The 18,947-nt window shown below is 36.1% G+C and overlaps 1 protein-coding gene across 2 annotated transcripts; it reads right to left on the bottom strand.

The window, feature by feature from the left end:
• Nucleotides 1–3,515: 3,515 nt before the first annotated feature.
• On the bottom strand, nucleotides 3,516–18,823 carry LOC113072336 (cytosolic arginine sensor for mTORC1 subunit 1-like). 2 transcript variants are annotated; one of them, XM_026245362.1, is made up of 10 exons: nucleotides 17,975–18,823; nucleotides 16,875–16,916; nucleotides 15,099–15,169; nucleotides 13,937–14,130; nucleotides 12,555–12,690; nucleotides 11,850–11,973; nucleotides 11,447–11,557; nucleotides 11,271–11,353; nucleotides 7,361–7,455; nucleotides 3,516–5,578 (listed from the first exon to the last, which is right to left on the bottom strand). In XM_026245362.1, exons 1-10 carry the CDS (start codon nucleotides 18,085–18,087, stop codon nucleotides 5,516–5,518), a joined length of 1,032 nt encoding a protein of 343 aa, XP_026101147.1. In that variant the 5' UTR covers nucleotides 18,088–18,823; the 3' UTR covers nucleotides 3,516–5,515. The 2 variants fall into 2 exon arrangements, with proteins under 2 accessions (XP_026101147.1, XP_026101152.1); XM_026245367.1 differs by lacking the exon at nucleotides 16,875–16,916 and having other exon boundaries at nucleotides 17,975–18,816.
• Nucleotides 18,824–18,947: the final 124 nt, after the last annotated feature.

Here is an 18,947-nt window from a genome sequence, read left to right as displayed (position 1 = left end):
ACTTGTGTGTCATGGCACCTCACTGAACACTTTTGTGAGCCTGAGCGGGTCGTCAGCTGGGGACCACCACTCATCGACGTTTCGCTCCTTTAACCCCAGTACGTCTCGTGGTGGCGGAGCGATGGCAGGGATCTCTCCCTGTCACCCCCTGCTGATGCCCTAGGTGTTTGCCCCCCAAACCTTCTCCTTCCTCCTTAGCCACAGCCAGAAGCTGCCTTTCTCTGCCTCCTCTGCCAGCTCTTTCATGGCTTTCCGATGCCTTGCTCCTGTGCATCCCATGTCGCGGAGTAGGCGAGCAGTTGAGGAACCTACAAAGCCCCTACACCCCACTTCCACAGGGCAGATAACGGCTTTCCAGCCCGCCTCCCTGCACTCTGCCGCCAGATCGGAGTACTTGGCTCGCTTCCGCTCATACGCGGCCTCCACCCCCCCACCCCCCTCCCATGGTACTGTGAGTTCCACGAGGAGGACGGTCTTGCAAGTCTCTGACCACATTATGAGGTCGGGCCGCAGGGATGTTTCCACTATTTCCCTGGGGAACTGGAGCTGCCTTCCCAAGTCGACCCTCATAGTCCACTCACTTCCCGGTGTATTAAAAAGCAATTTATAAAAAAACTGAAAAAAATAAAAATACTACCTGAGACATTGGCAGCATCACATCTTGAATCTTTTTTCTAAACACTCCACCATTTTTGGTAAACACTTTTAGCAGATCATCAGAGAACAGATCCAGTTTGGACATGAATTTTGGAGTGTAAAGGAAGGGTTGTGATCCGATGAAATTCATTTATCTGAAGACATAAGTTACAGAGGTCTTGTTTATGGGCAATTCAGCAAAGACAAAAAAGGTTAAAATGCTACAAAGAAAACAAAATATTTAGTACAGGGTCAGGGTGACAACTTATTTATGAAATCATTTTCGATTATTCCTCTTGATATATTAATCGCAAGTAACAGAATAACATTAACTTACACATACAAGCGCTTGGAGAAACAAAACGTTATTAGCTGACTACACAGACATAATGTCGGTCCATGATCATAACCTAGCTAGCAGAAGAAATGCAAAAACTCCACTTACAATTACTGAAGCAGCGAAATGTAATACTTACGTCGCTAAAACATTATTTGTTGTTTAAGACGAGAGACTCCGTGAACGCGGTGAATTCAGTCAAGAGCACGTGACTTTAACAAGCGTGACTAATCTAAAGCCTTGGATTGGCTGCTGTGCGCTTTGATTGGCATCTCAATCGTTTTAACAATGACGAGCAATAAATTATAAATTATAGATGAGGAAGACCTAAAATATAAATTTGAAACTTTGTCACCCTAACAACAGCTGAATGCAGAGTAAGAATTTAAAATCCTAGGGGACAATTTGGCAATTTCTAATTATCAGTCGTGTCTTATGGCCCTGGTTTTATACATTAATTCATGGTACTGAAGGGTGTTCTGTTCTCTCTTGTTCCGCGATTCTTCATTTTAACGTTATTTGATACTTTTAGGAAAAAAAGAAAGTCTGCACCACGTGCTGAATCCAGAAACCTAACATCAGCTACAAATGACACACTTAAGAGCTATATTCATACAGTGCTTATAGAAAAATAACTTTCTGGTATGCAACAAGATATTAAGAAAGCATATTTTAATTAGTTTGTTAATTAAATAAAATTAGATGGACGGTGATAGACAAGAAAAAAAGGCCACTTACCCAACTCACATGTTAGCTGCTGAGCAATCCATCTGCATCCGTTTCCGTTGATGACGTGCATCCGGTTAAGATGAACAAAAAATATTCTTGTTGACTCAATTTAAAAAAAATTTGTAAACCTAATTTTTTGAAAATTACATTGTTTCTGTTAAATATAATTAAGTTGACACCATTTTTACAAAGAGTTATGTTGTATGTGCTCATGTTAATTAATTAAATTGAACAAAGAGCAAAAATCATTTTTTTGAGTGTGTATTTTCGATGCTTCAACAAATTCTAACTGATCCTCTGATGTCACATGGACTACTTTGATGATGTTTTTCTCACCTTTCTGGACATGGACAGTATACCGTACACACAGCTTCAATGGAGGGACTGAGAGCTCTCGGACTAAATCTAAAATATCTTAAACTGTGTTCCGAAGATAAACGGAGGTCTCACGAGTTTGGAACGACATGAGGGTAAGTTATTAATGACATAATTTTGCTATTTGGGTGAACTATCCCTTTAAATACTTCTAGGATACAGACATTGCCAGCAATCAGGAGGTGATCAGTAGACTCGTGGGAATCTATTTGAAGCTGCATCATTGAAGACAGCCCAGCAGATGTTGGCGTGTTGGAAGATAATGTTCTTCAGGACCTAGCAGTTTACAGTCTGCAAAACCATGTTACTGGGACTGATATATGGACTGAACTTGAGCAACCCTCCTGAACTCATGTACATATTTGAGTACTGAAGAAGTTATTCCTGGAATAATGTTTGATTGGTTACCCATGTATGCCAATTGCTATTTTGTGTAATTTTGTAATGTGGTTTCAACTGTATTTAACTGTGTAATTAATTTATTGCTCGTTTAACAAATACACTTTGATCATTTGTGATATCTTGTGGAACCACTGTCCATAATTAAATTAAGTTCGTTTAAAGAGTCTTTTTGAGTGCAGAGTGCTTTGGAAAAAAGGAAAAAGCGGCACGCCAAATGTTCTTGTTGGTCTCAACCAAGTCCACCAAAGTCAATTTTCTCCTTCAAAACAAAACCACATTTGCATGTAGTGACTGAAAACGTGTGTTTTCCACTAGCGTTTTCCACACGTTTTCAGTCGCGACATGCAAATGTGGTTTTGTTTTGAAGGAGAAAATTTATTTTGCTGGACTTGGTTGAGACCAACAAAAACATTTGGCGAGTCCAATGACCAAGTCCGAACGCAAACACCAATGAGTCCGAGACGACAGAAAAATGTCTTGAGTCCGGACTCGAGTACTACAGCCCCAAAACACATTAAAATAAATGCCTGAAAACAGTATTTATATAGTCATTTATTTAACAAGCAGCACAGTTACAAACAAGGTATGCAATTCCTTTGACACTGTATAAAATGTACCAAAAATTAATTTTAGATAAATGCACATAGTATACAAAAAGCTAGAATAACAAATGCTTAGAATAATTACTAACCTTACACATTTTATGCACAACAGTAACCTTAGTCTTTGCTGATATTGATAGAAATGAGATCAAATAAACATATGAAAATAGTTATTTAATGGCACTGGAATTGCATTAACAATTTGTTTATTTTTAATATTATGATCTCAATTATTCTTATGCTACACGTGTGCCCTGGAAAAATAGATTGGCTATATAAAGACAAAAATACATAACACACATAAAGTAACCCTAATTATTAATCTAATGTTTTGCATGTTGATGCTAGTGTTTCTGTTTCAGCAGCTCTTACAAAAGCATTGAGCTTAATTATAACAAAGATATTTTTCTCTCTAAAATAGCTTCATTCATTAACCAGTTCTGATTTCTGGATTTATTAGTGATCGTGCCTTCAAAATACAATCAATAAGTGCATTTCTCCTGGCATGAATTTGATTCTCCATCAACTACATTTCTTTAATTTATCACTTCTTGTGTACATATTTGTGCTTGGTTCACTAGTAGTGAATTAATATCGGTCACATTAACGGCAGCCTATTCTGGCATGAAACAAAAATCAAGAGGGGCATGCTTTAGCATTAGCAAGTTATTAAACCTAACAATTTCATTAGGCAGATAGCTGTGCAAGAAGCATTTCCCTAATCAAACTTTAAATCAGTTGATAAAGTCACACTAGATCCAGGAATCACTAAACCTCAGCCCTTATCAGTTTATGAGAAAATTGCCTAATCAAATTATCTTGATAATCTTTAAAAGTACTTATTTATTTACGCCTTTTCTCACTAACGAGTGAATCTCAAAAAAACATATTACACACATTTCCTCTCAAACCCCCATTTAACTTCTGAGTACTTTTGGGTGAGAATTGTACTTTCTTTTGATTCTCACCACTGTTTACAATAATTTTGTACTGTAAAAACAAACACTGATATGCAATTACTTGAAAAGCAACTGGATGTATACATACTTTCTTATAATGCAAAAAAAAAAAAATGCATTTGATTCCCTTTAAAGGAATAGTTCACCCAAAAATGCAAATTTGCTGAAAATGTACTCATCCTCAGGCCAAGATGTAGATACGTTTGTTTCTTCATCAGAACAGATTTGGAGAAATTTAGCAATACATCTCTTGCTAATGGATCCTCTACAGTGAATGGGTGCCATCAAAATGAGAGTCCAAACAGCTGATAAAAACATCACAATACACCAAAAATAATCCAAACGACTCCAGTCCTACATTTCATATTTATGTGTTTGTAAGAAAAACATCCATCAAGATGATTTCATCGATTGCTTTCAATCACTTAAAATGCCAGTCCTCCATCCATAAAATTGCTTTCTCCAGTGAAAAAGTCATCTTGTCTGAATCAGAATAGAAATATTCACAGATCAGGCACAGTTTACAAGCATAAACAGTCCAAACAATTCTGAACACATACAGTATGTTGGTGGATTTTGATGTGCGACGACAAGGAAGCGGAGGAAGTGTTATTTGGGATAATGGACAGGTATTTTGACCAAAAGCAGCGGTCTAAAATTAAAACCCCCTTAATAACGCAAACAGCTTTTCACTTCAAAAGATGTTAATTTATGGACTGGAGTCATGTGGATTACTTGTGGATTATTGTGATGTTTTTATCAGCTGTTTGGACTCCAACTCTGACGGCACCCATTCACTGCAGAGGACCCATTGGTGAGCATGAGATGTGTTTCTCAGAACTATTCCTTTCAGCAAAATATAGTTTGTACATTAAGATTTCGTTTTTGGGGTGAAATATGAGCTGGATATGTTCTTGAGAGATTTACCCAACTTTGTGTAAATATGGTTTGATGCAAGAGCCATTCATAACAGTATGACTTTGGTATTTGCTGATTCAGTAACTGCTTTTCTAAGTGCAATGTTTCAGTGACACCATAAGTTGTTACAACAATAACATGTATTTAGCTTAACCTTAAACAGGGTTACTTAAGAAAAAAAACCTGATTCTGACAATACTGGAAGACGTCTGTGTGCAATACTCAAAGGAATAATGATTTTTGCAGAACATAATGACAGCAGCTAAACCAAAGGGAATTTCCAGTTGCATATTATAGAACATTGTGTTATCCTTACCCCGAAAATTAAGAAATAAACATAATTCAGTTAAGTAAAAAATATGCTTAAAATAATCGATCATTAACATGCTGCAAAAATGTCATTTCAAAGCAAAATGCCACTGTTTTAGTTTAGGCCTGTTTTAAGCCCAAGCTTTCAGATGCAGTGACTGAATCACCGCAGGTTGCGGAGTAATACTGAGTGGAAGTGGCTCAAATAAGATCTACCATCCACCGGTTAGGTTTTTTTCTACACTTTTTCAACTGGACATCCTCTGAGTTTGAAGCATCTCAGTCACGCTCGCTAAATCTTCTTCTGGCACCTGAGACAAAAAAAGATTTAGACTGAGATGACACAAAAACACAAAGACGATTACTTCCCCATCCAAACATGCTCAAATTTTAAGGATGTCACATGCTGTCAGCTGAACAACACACATTGGTATGAAGAGTTTTTTAGGATGGGAGTAAACCGAGATGCATCATCTCATAGCAATCAGCTCAGACTGATATGGTGCATGTTTTCATGTAGAGATGGATGCACAGAGGTATTTATGGACAGACACAATGATGCATGCATGGAACAACATATTTTCAGAAGTTAAAAATACCCCTCCAAAAAATATTTCTAAAAAGTTTTTTTTTTTTTTTTATATAAAGTATTTTTAAAAAATATATATATTTTTTTTTTTTCTCTACACGTGGTCTTAAACACAATGTTTACAGCAAGACCCTTAGAAAATTATATAATAATATAATAATAAATAATAAAAATTAACAGTTTGAAAAGTATTTAAATGCTAACAATAATGGTTATAATTAACAACAGCAACCATAAAATAAATGCTTATATAAAAAAAAAATTACAATAATAATAATTGTTTTTGTGACACTGTGGCAAAAGATGAAAAAACTGAAACAGATGAAGGTCATGACAAAGTAGCGCACACTTCCTTTTCTACTGCAAGGTCATGTGAACGCACGAGGACTTCAGGCTTGCACTGAACGATTAGATCATTACCATGCCCTATATAATAAAATTCTGCACATGGTTTATTTGGGTTTGCGTGGGAAAACATCCTAAAAACAGCGATGACTGAATCATGTCTCTTATTATGTCAGAATTAAAAATAAAAACCTACATTGCATTTCCATCGCCCACATTTTACTATATGGGGGGGGTCCAAAACTATTATGTCAGTGGAAAAAAATATGCTGATATTTCAAACATTTGAACATTTCCATGTTTACGGTTCTCTGGTGTCATTTAAAGGTCACATGACCTGCAAGTAAGCCGATAAATGATACAAAGTGTTTTAATTTAATAAAACGGTTTTTATTTTAAAATTGTGTATTAAATGTAATCCAGATTTCATAATCAAATTCTAAAAATTAAGTACTTGACTTAGATTACATTACTTGTTTCAACGTTTATAATTAGTTTACAGTTACTTTGTATGGACTGCACGAATTTTGTCATATGTTGTGATTGCGATTTGAACTGTGATATACTACAAAACTACTAAAATATTTGATATTCCGTGCACAATGTTGAAGCAATTCACCAATCAGAAGCAAGTATTTCAGAGAGTCTCGTAAGAGACACATTTTAATATTACATCATATTGATGATCTAATGATCAATCGCCTGACCAATCGGGAACAAGAAAGTTTCTGCTAAAATATTTGAGGGTTTCCAGGAAAAAAGGAAAGAATAGAAAGCAAGGACAACCAGATGATCTGATTTCACATGACATCATGGAAATAGGCAGTGAATTGTCCAATTAGATCAGATTCAGATATTCTTCTGTTTTCTGGTTACTAGGCAACCATTTGCCTCCTGTTGCTCAGTGTTACACAAATATCAAAAAAGATTCAAATGTACTAAATACATATGCTGTAGACTAGACACATAACCTCTACAGACTGAATGTCAGTAGATCATTAAGGGCAAAATAAATGCACACAGTGTGATTATTATCTTTTATCACCCTGAATGGGTCTATTAATCATATTTATGTTTAATGCAATGCAAAAACCATATCAGTCAACTACTACACAGAGCTAAAATGTTTTGAGTATCAAAAAGAAAAAAACAGGATTACCAGAGCATGATCAAAGCTGAAGGTGCTGATGTAATACGCTGATATATCACTGTCTGCAAGAGGCTGAGAGATCTGAGCAACTATCCCACATTCATCTGAAAAAGGAAACAGAGAGAGTGAGATAATGGCAAATAACTGCAATAAATGTGACTTTCTGATTCAATATGTTGCGTTCCTTCATCTATCACTCAGATGAACAGATTTTGCACTTGTATGGACTAGGATTTGGATCAGACAGGAAAATATTAAGGGAGTCATTTATACACCTAGGCATCCTAAGAGGACAGCAGTTTGTAAGTGTTGTTTCTTTTCTCATTAGATTTTAACACGGTTGTTGTTGCAAGCAATGGAACATTGTTGTTTTTTCATGGTGTAATGAGTGCTCAAGAGTTTGTTTGTGTGCATATCGCGTGGCTTTTCAGTTTCGGTTTGGTAAGTAGTAAGACTTGGCCAGCTGAATTCAATAACAAGGAATCAGGTGAGTATATAATTGGTAAGTACAATGACTCAAAACTCATCGGTTTAGCTGTGCATTTATGGAATGAGCACTGTGCGATGTCCAAACTGATTGCACTGTATTTTATGCAATCAGAAATTATTCTAAAATATAAATAATTTTCAAAGATTTTAAATTCCTTGTTTTATTTTTATGATTATTTTATTATTATAATCAAAATGTGCTTTATAAATAAACTCGCCTTGCCTAACATTACCACCAAAACTCATAAATCACACTCTTTATGTTGGAGGCAGTGAAATCTAGAGGCCCTATGTCCTCTACTACTCTACCCTCTATTCCAGTTGGTCTCTGGAACTGCCAGTCTGCTGTAAACAAAGACTTTATTTAATCTACTGCTACTCATTCAAGTCTCAATCTCATGGCCCTAACTCTGATTTGCATCAAACCTGAGGACACTGCCACTCCTGCAGCCCTCTCCATTTAACCTTTTCCCTAATTTCTCCCAATTGAGCGAGGGGTGGAGGTAACGGTCTACAAATAAATAGAAATTTGATCTCCAACCATCTCAAATCAACAATTCAGGCTGCTGACGTCAACACTCCATTTGCTTCATTTGACCTCAAGCGAGTGTCTACTTTATCTACTCACAAATCAGGTAACCAATTAGACCATATATTGACACTCTACTGCGCCACTGATAACACTTTCAGTGACTCTGTTTCACACCTCAGACCACTTCCTCATCACTTCTAACTGGGACTGAACACCAAGCTTCATAACAAATACACACTCCCTCTCTCCACTCTCAGAAGAAGACTTATCCTTTCCAATAATACTACCTGTCCGCCTGATTCTATCCCCACTCGCCTCTTTCAAGCCATTTCTTCTTCAATCATAACTGCACTTACTCACATTATCAGCACCTCACTTCACACTGGTCATTTCCCACAACATTTAAGATGGTTTGGGTAACCCCACTGCTTAAGAAAACCTCAAAAAAATCAGCACTTTTAAAAAACTACAGACCAGTATGCCTTCTTCCATTCATTGCAAAGACACTTGAGCAAGTGGTGTTCAATCAACTCTCTATGTTTCTTGCACAGAACAATCATCTGGACAACCACCAATCTGGCTTCAAAAGTGGCCACTCAACTAGGACTGAAGGTTAGGACGGTTACTGAAGCCCTGAGACTGGCAACGATCCAACGATTCCAAATCCTTAGTACTCATCTTGCTGGATCTGTCTGCTGCTTTTGACAAAGTTAACCACTATATCCTCTTCTTCACCCTCATGAAGTTGGGCATCTCAGGAGCAGCAGTCCAGTGGTTGAAGTCTTACCTGTCAGGTAGGTCCTTCAGGGTGTCTTGGAGGGGAGAGGTATCCAAGTCACAACTTCTTGCTACTGGGGTTCCTCAGGGCTCAGTGCTTGGACTAGAGTCCTGCACGGGTCCATTTTTGGAGACCCCGCGCCCGGCCGTACCTGCTTAGTTCAGCACCAGATCTGACCCGTCACCCGTGATAATATAAAAATTAAATCCGCTCCCACCTAGACCCATTAATATTTGGCCCGTTACCCGATCCATGCCCGGGATAAATCACACACTCTAAAATCATTCCAATTAAAGTGTTTTATTTTTTATCTCGCACCTCTCTCAAAATCACATCAGTGTCATTAATGTGCTAATCAAACGAAAGTGCGCTTTGTTTTGCCCCATTCAAGTAGCCTACCATTGGCACCTAAATATGGAACCTGATAACTATACGCAAATAGACCTATTAATAAAAATAAAAAACACTATGCATTTACTTTCCCTTAAGGTTACAGAGCAGGAAAAGGATATCGTCCACAGTCCCAGGTTTAGGTTGCGTTCTCCATTCTTGAATTATAAATCCAGCTGTGGAAAAGTTTCTCTCTCTCTCGCAGCGCTGTCGCAGTGGTGGTGACGTGATGGGTCAAATGTCATATCGTTGTTGTGTTTGTGTAATGGAAATGTAGACATACAAATATTGCACACATTTTTAATCCGTGCTACTACTACCCACCCGCAAAGACTTAGTTATCCGCCCACATCCCCGCCCGTGAATTTTAGGAATGTCAAAATCCACCCGTTTCAGCATATTTTATGCTAGCTTGGACCACTTCTCCATTTACATGTCATCATTATGATCTGTCATGGCTTTTCCTATCACTGCTGTGCTGATGACACTCATCTCTACTTCTCATTCCATCCAGATGATCCCACAGTAGCTGTTTGCATTGCAGCCTGCCTGACAGATATTTCTGGCTGGATGAAGGACCATCAGACAGGACTCCTCGTGGTCTCAGCCAACCTAGCACTTCATCACATCTTCTCTATACAGCTAGGTTTGTCAACCATAGCTCCTTCCAGGACAGCCAGGAACCTTGGAGTTTTGATTGATGATCAGTTAATCTCTACAGACTCTATTGCTATAACAGCCAGGTCCTGCAGATTTGCTGTATACAACATCAGGAAGATTATACCCTTCCAATCAGAGCAAGGTCTTGTTCTCTCCAGACTTGACTAAAGTAAAGCTCACTTTGTGTGCTTTCCAGGATGTACTATTAAGCCTCTAAGTGGTCTTCAACAAGCCGAAGACTGCCCACGTCAAACCTCTCTTCATCAGTTTGCATTGGCTGCCAATAGATGCTCACGTCAAATTCAAAGTACTGATTTTAGCCTACAAGACAACCACTGGCACTGCACCAATAAACCTAAACTTGCTAGTTCAGACCTCCAGATGCTTGTATTCTGCAAGTGAACAACACTTTGTGGTGCCATCACAAAATCACTCTCACAGAAGTTTTCCTGGACTGTTCCCAGCTGGTGGAACGATCACAGAGACTTTAGCCATAAATTCTACTAATTATTAGGTTTTCATCAGTTTACGAACCTCCTGCAGTTTCCTCACGAAACCCTAGTCTGGGAAACCCTAGAGTAATAATAATTTTATTTAAATTAGATTACCTTTTATATAAATTAAATAATTATTTATTAAACAATTATTAGTATAAAATCATTAAAATCATAACCAAATTAAATTAAGATTACATTTTTAAAGGTTTGGTTACACTTCAATGTAAGGTGGGAATGTTACAGTCTAATTACATAAAGCACAGAGTAACATTGATTAATTACATTAACTTACTACAGGGCTACATTTAGGGTTGAATTTTGGTTTACATTTGCAATTTTGCAAAATTTACTGATATTAACATGATAAGTACACGTAACTACGGCTTAAAATTAATTAAAATACCTATTTTTTATGATTGCTTGTAATGTTGAAAGTAAATTTATAATCTTTATTTTTATTCATTTGCGTCATCCTGCATGATTTTTTCTTTTTCGTTCACTGAGCTTGCTGCAGTGCATTATGGCATGGCTAAAGGATACATGCGGCATTCAAATGGCCAAAAGAAGCCTCACCGAAGCCGAGTGGCTGTCCTCCTATTCTCACCATCCTCCAGAGCTCACCAGAAGAGCTGGTGAAGAGGAGATCAGTGGGGAATCTGACACACACACACACACAAACAAACATGTGTTCATAGCAACATGCAAAGCTTTGATATGATGACCTGTTCATGACTCTGTGAGGGTCTTACTGTCTCTGTGCTTCTGTGTCCATCACCAAAGAGATGTATCCATCAATCAGAGAGAAGGAGAAAAACACGATACATTCCATGTCCTGATCAACACTGGCATCCTCTTTAGATCTGCAGGAGAAAAATGCATTCAAAATAAAAAAAATAAAAAATAAAATAATATATAATAATAACTTGTTCTAATTTAATATACCAAGGGAAATAGCTGCATACACAAAGAGACCACAAAAAAAAAAAAACAGTTCACCTAATGTTTCATAAACTGTGACTCGGTTCAAGACGCCTCTTGGTGGCAGTCAAATGATAAAACAATATTGATCAGCTAAGTAATGCGCTGAAGAGGAAATAAACTCAAAGCAGTGAAAAATGAGATGCATACAGCATCACTCCATGAGTTTCTTACCTGTTAGAGTAAAACAGAACATCTATGAGGGTTGTGGCAATCGCTGGCAGTGTGTCTGGATCCAAGCTCATTACGCAAAAATGATTTTCTGGAATCAGCACCGGATGAACTGTTGCATGTGGAACTGAACACACATGGACAATTAATCGCATAATGGATGACTCTTAAATAATCTATTTCTCATTATTTGGGCTTTTTTAGAAGCCACTGCATTAGTTCAAATGTTGAGTCTTTTTTTTTTTTTTTACTAACACTTTATTCAGCAAAGATGCATTATATCAAAAGTGACAGTAAAGACATTTATATTGTTACAAAAACAATTATGTTTAAATAAATGATGTTCATCATTAGACTTTCTATTCATTAAAGAATCCTGGAAAAAAAAATAGCACAGCTTCCAAAATTGGCGATGATAATCTTGTGACGATGATGATATCATCAATATTAGAAAGATTCCTGAAGGATCATGTCACACTGAAGACTGGATTAATGATGCTGAAAATTCAGCTTTCCATCACAGAAATATTAAATTTTAAATTACATACAAATAGAAAACAGTTATTTTACATTGTAATAATACACAATATTGCTGTTTCTACTGTATTTTTAATCAAATATTTGCAGGCTTGAAGAGCATAATAGACTTCACACCGAGCCCAAACTTTTGAATGGTAGTGTATTGCCTTTCTTTCACTGTCTTCTCACCCTCTCTGCCGTTTCGCTGAAGGCCGTTGCAGGCGTCCTGACTGTGGACAGGCACTGACTCTCCTCCCTCCTCTCTGAAAACATTAAACTCCTCCGCTAGAGTCTCCACCACCACCGCCAGGTCTTTCTCTCGCACCTACAACACAGACATCCCTTTTAGTATGTTAAAGCAACACTAGCTAACTTTTTCTGTGCGAGTACATCATAAATTCATCCACCAAACAGACTTTTTGTGTTATCACAAATCACTACGGTACATTTATGATGAGTGATTATTTTTGGTCTCTTGTTCGCGGGTTCGTCACCTGCGTAAATCACCACAGAAACACATATGGAGAAGTAGCTCCGGTTAGAATGTTCTTCTGCGTAATGCGTGCAGTTCTGTTTATTAACCGCTAGAGCGCCAACATTTACATAGTGTTGCTTTAATAACAAACATTATATTTAATAACCATTTTTTGCATATAAAGCACGTAACTGCACTGCATGGGCTGGTCATGTTTGTTTTGTACTTTACTTTTGTATTTTTAGCATATGGTAGCAGCACTTGCTCCCAGACAACAACATGCAAAACATCAATCACACGGTTTTGTTGTTGTTGTTGATGCACACACTGTGGGTGACTATTTGGTGTGCACCTTTAGCATGTGGTTTCTTTGCACAAAGTTTTGTAAAGTTTGGACTTTACATTCAATAAATATTAGTCAATATTGGGCAACAGTTTCACTACACAGTTTGTTTTTTTAATAAATAAATAAAAAAAAACATTAAATCAGTCATAAAAAAAAAAAAAACTAAATTTCATGTGGATGGGATAAGCAGCCTAAAAAACTTTAAGAAAATGTTGTTTCCCAAAAGCTCTAGAGTTATTAGCAAAACTGTAAATTATTATTATTACAAAAGTGTAACTGCCCTCGAAAGTATAATGCACAAAGACCGATCAACATTACACAATGTTCATCACACATCTACCAACTTATTCAATCAAAAGCGTCATAAAATTGTAAAACATTTACAAATGGCAGGTGTGTTTGATGTTAGCCATGTTTATGCTGCCTTTTCCTTAATAAATGATTTATTAACACTGTTCTGTGTCTCTGGGTTCTTTGATCCCAGCTTTGTGCTGTGTTTGACTAACCAAAGAAAGCAACTAAACTATTTGATTTTAGTTTTTTTTTTTTTTTTTTTTCATTTTAAGCTTAGTTTAGTCATTTTGTTTTGTGTTTTTTTAAATGTTTATGTTTTTTATATAAGATATCAGTTAACATTTATTGTATTTCAAGTATTGCATTTTTTGTAATAACCCTGATTCACTGACACAATACTTGGTGCAGTTTTCATGTCTCAATGATCACAGAGACTCGCGCACCAGACTCGCTTACCAGAATAAAGTCGGTCTGATAGGTGGAGAGCATGAAGACGGACACATGCTGCTCGGCCAATGGAGCGATCACAGATTTGGCGATTTTGGTGACGCCCACGGCCTGTGAGCTGCTGGAGGCGTTGCCATTGGAGACGACATTGAGCGGGAGCCAAGTGGAGCCCTCCACCTGTAAGTGTTCAGACGGCTGGAGCTCTGGAGGATGAGGATGTGATGAAGAGCACACACAGAAGTCAGTGTCAGTATACAAATATACCAGTTTTAAACTGTTTGTTCAATTACTTCAGTTTGGAATTGTAGCTCCCAAATTTGTATACATAATTGTATGTGTCCTTGATGAATAAATTGTTCAAAAGTGAAAGTAAGGACATGCATAAAGATGACAAAATATTTCACAAAAGTATTAAGAAGCAAAACAGTTTTCAACTGTGATAATAATAATTATTATTATTGTTAATGCTACTTGAGCACCAAATTAGCATATTAAAATTATTTCTGAAAAAAAAGACAAAAAAATTTTTATTTACTGGCGAAAATTCTGCTTCAAATGGAAAATAATTTCATGATATTATTTAAATATTTAATCATTTTAATAGCATTCCACAATATTACTTTTTTTTTTTTTTTTTTTTTTTTTAGCAAAAATTGAGTATTTTTTTAATCAAATAAATGCAGTTTGGGAGAGCACAAGAAACTTTAATTTTAAAAAATTAAATAAAAAATAAAACACCCTTACCAACTCCAAACTTTAGAATACTGTTATATTACATGTAAATATATTTTTTGTACAGAGCTGAAAAAGATATGATTATAATTTGTATTAAATGTTAAAAGACAAAAACTGTTTTATTAACCTATAAAAACATAAAAAAAAAATTATTGCTTGAAATACATACAGCAAAAAAAAAAAAAGAAAAAAAAAAAAGAAAATGTACCAAGTCTTGTTTAAACATGTCACAGATTTCCGTCGTTACATTTCAGTGTGGTTTCAAGTAAGAAAACAATCAAATAAAGAGTCATTTAAATTTTTCTACCATTATATATAGCCAATCAGGAAATTATGCAAATAACAATGTTAACTCAAGTTTTTGGAAACGTACAATGTGTATCATCGTCAACTGAACACAAGATCCTTAGGACAGCAGTTCACGTGTGTGATTTACCTTTAAATCCTTCCTCATCGAGGACAACGGTGTAATTTTCCGGAGTCTCTGTGAGACTGAAAAATTTGCATCTGTGAGAGAAAGAGGAAACCACAAGAGAGATGGAAAATAAATAGAGGGAGAGAGACAAAGAAGCAAAACCAAACAGACAGATCAGACATAATGCATAATGGAAAAAAAACACAATGACAGATTGTTGTAAAGAGTGTTCCAGCAGGGAGGTGGTTCATATGGTACACTACTTTTCAAAAAATGTAGTAAACAAAAAAAAATGTTTTTGAATCAAATCTCTTCTGCTCACCAAGGCTGCATTTATTTGATCAAAAATACAATAATCTTGTGAAATAACTATAATTTAAATATAAATATAATTTAATTCCTATGATGTAAAGTTGAATTTTCAGCATCATTGCTCCAGATTTCAGTGTCACGTGATCTTCAGAAATCATTCTAATATGTTGATTTGCTGCTCAAGAAACATTTCTGATTATTAACAATGTTGAGAACAGTTGTGCTGCTTAATATTTTTCTCTAAAATGTATTCATTGATTAATAGAAATGTTCAAAAGAACAACATTTATTTGAAATAGAAATATTTAGTAGCATTATACATTTTTTCACTGTCACTTTTGATCAATTGAATGCATCCTTGATTAATAAAAGTTTCAATTTCTTTCAAAAAAAAAAAAAGTGAAAGTGTTAAAAACTTAAGTGTAAAACAGTTTTTGAGTTTGATTTCTTATTAGGGTTGTCAAATCGATTAATCATGATTAGTCACATCCAAAATAACAGTTTGTGTTTACATAATATATACTGTGTGTGTGTGTGTGTATATATATGTATGCACTAGTCAACATTTGGAGTGGATCAAAACCTTTCATCAAAGTTGTCCTAAAACCTAAAACAAAGCAGTGCTCGAGCTGCGATACTTTACTGTACTCTTCATTCACAGCTGATTCCTGTGCTGTCTGCAACTCAGCACAATGCAATCCGGACCCCATCCAGTGGGCACATCAATGCAAGGGCCAAACAGAAGGAAATAATACATCTCCCACCCTCAGGGCTAACTCAGCAAAGCAGCATTGTGTCAGCTAGTCTCACACTTCCTATCAATATCTAGAGCTCCCAGGGGTCAACTTCCTGTAAGTGATCCAAAGCCTTCTGGAAAACAGAGAGAGATAGGAGTGGTGTTAAACCAACATCCTCCAGAACAGTGAGAAAAGGGAAAGGACTATGTTCTCTATAGCAGTGTGCTGTATTTCAGTTCAGATAATAGATTTCTGTGAGTGAGTGAGTGAGAGAGAGAGAGAGAGAGAGAGAGAGAGAGAGAGAGAGAGAGAGAGAGAAAAGACTTTTATTAAAGTCTTAAATTACTGATAAATCATTACCTCAACTACTAACTATCCTATGCATGTTCATTATACACACAGGAAAATTTGCATGTACTGTATGTGTGTGTGTGTGTGTATATATATATATATATATATATTTTTTTTTTTTTGCTATGCTTTTTTCAAAATTGTCAAAAGATAAACCATCAAACTCTTATTTTGACAGAAAAACACAGGGATCCATTTCACAATTAGTTTATTTTTTATTTTTCGATTAATCAAACAGGTGCCCCTAAAAGATGAAAAATCTATTATAATATAATAATATAATATAATATTTTATCTTCTAGAATAGTTTGTGTGGTTTCACAGAATTGTTGCACAAATTAACAATACATTTCAGAACCAAAGTTATTAAAGAAGACAAAGAAGAAGATAACATTACCGGATGAGATAATGTTGTGTTTGTGTGAGCAATCCTTCTGACCTTTAAAAGCATAATTCACCCAAAAAAGAAATTGGTCACCACTTAAACTCTTAACATGTCCTATTAAGTAAAGCAAGACACATCAAGAACCAATGCTGCTTGTCGTCAATTATATCAAAACTGACAAGGCAAGTCAGAATATGCTCATGCATGAAGAGTATTTAAGAGCTACAGAAAAGAAGATTTCAGTCTGCTCTTCACTCAAAGCTATTGTATGGTTTCAGACAGGTGATTGTTACATGTTGCAATCAAGAAAGCATTAATCTGACACAAAAACAATTAGAGCGGTGGCATTAAACAAAACATTACTAACAAGTCAACAAACAACATGGGTTTTTCAATGAATATCTATAGCGAAAGGTGGTCAATAAATTATGATATGATGCCATAATTAACATAGAATTTAATGTCAGCAAATCAGATGTACAGAAAATTAAGTAAATACATGTCTACCAGTAACTTGGTGATATTTCGTTATTATCTAATGAAAACAAATCCATACATGTTTAAGTCTGCAGATACCTTTGGAGGCCTCTGTAGATATATGCAATAATAAAGTAAAATTTTTAGTGTTTTAATTTTGTCCCATGTTAACGTACAGGTAGTGAATGTCAACTGGGGGTTATTTTTTCACATGCAAAGTTTTAAATCAGGATGAAAACTTAATTTATGGGATGTATGTCAAAACCTGCATGCCCAAAAATGTTGTCTAGCCAGGTTAGACAGCTCTATTAGGTTTTACGATACATTATTTCAATCCATAGCTGAGCACAAGAAATTGTGCACTTTATTGAAAAACCGCTTCCTTTTATTGTTGTTTCAATGTGTAATGTTAAGAATAAGTTAAAGGTCTCACGTGCATGTGCATGAGCTGACATTATCTGGTCATTTATCATTTCTCCAAACTAACCAAAACAGGGCGAGGCTCTTACTTTGCATTTGAACCCATTGTAAACAAGCGAGCTATGTATTTGAACTGATGTTTAATTAAGAGCTGTTGCCCCATCAAACGCGTAAAAACATGTTTGCAAACTCATACATGCGTTGACTGTTCTTACCTCGTCCGGTTTCTGAGAAATATCAGTTTGATTAGGGGGTGTGTGTACTGTTCAAGTCCCGATTTACTGATGGATGTGACCCTTAATCTATGGTCCAAGATGTGCAGGTCCATCGTTCGCTAGTCCTCCAGAAAATTTTTTTTCTATGCAGTGCAGGTGGACGCGTTAAATAACGCAATGTGAGTTCAGCCTATGCGATCTGTTACCAAAACGCTGCATCTTCGAGCATCGGGACGGGCACGCTGTTGCTGACTGGTTCAAGAGACTCATTCGATGTAACTCGATTCGAAAACTAATTGGAAAGTGGATCTAAAAATGATGTTTACAATGGGACATTCAGTTGTCTTCCTCCAGGGGCGTAAAATCTGATTTGAATTAGTATATTCATTTCTTATTTAAGATGTGTAAATATGTAAATAAATAAAAAACTCCTGTGTAAAATATTTATATTTAAAAAATCCAAAATGAAGTTATCACAAGTTATCGCGTTAAGGCGAATCCGATCAACGCTGAGCAAAGTAACAGGTATCACGTGACAATTACGCTTACATTTCGCTTCAGCAAATATTCACGGGATTATTTTACACCCGAAAACGGTAAGGAGAAACTGCCAAAATTATTGATTGTGATTCGGAGAAGTATTACTTAAATCCATCAAATCTGAAAACATACGCGTCACGAAGCCCCACCCACTTCGGAACTCATCGTTTCAAGCCATTCTACCAGCTCGTGTTTTTGTATTCTACTTGTATGGGTCACACGCCCCCTGCTCTTAAAGGGACAGCAGTATTAAAATGGCCTGTTTCAAAGGGTAACCAGCTGCAAAGCTTAAGTTTTTAAATACAGTGAAAATGACCTTGGTAACATCAAAATTATTATAAAATGTAAGAAGAGACTACAGGTCAACGGAAATTATTTCATTTATTATCTTAGAGTTTTTTTTAATTACATTTTACAACATATGGTGATAAAC

Source organism: Carassius auratus, chromosome 5 (genome assembly GCF_003368295.1).
Source record: "Carassius auratus strain Wakin chromosome 5, ASM336829v1, whole genome shotgun sequence".
Lineage (NCBI taxonomy): Eukaryota > Metazoa > Chordata > Actinopteri > Cypriniformes > Cyprinidae > Carassius > Carassius auratus.
Note: the sequence above shows the minus strand (reverse complement) of the source record. Positions and strands in the feature narration are given on the sequence as shown.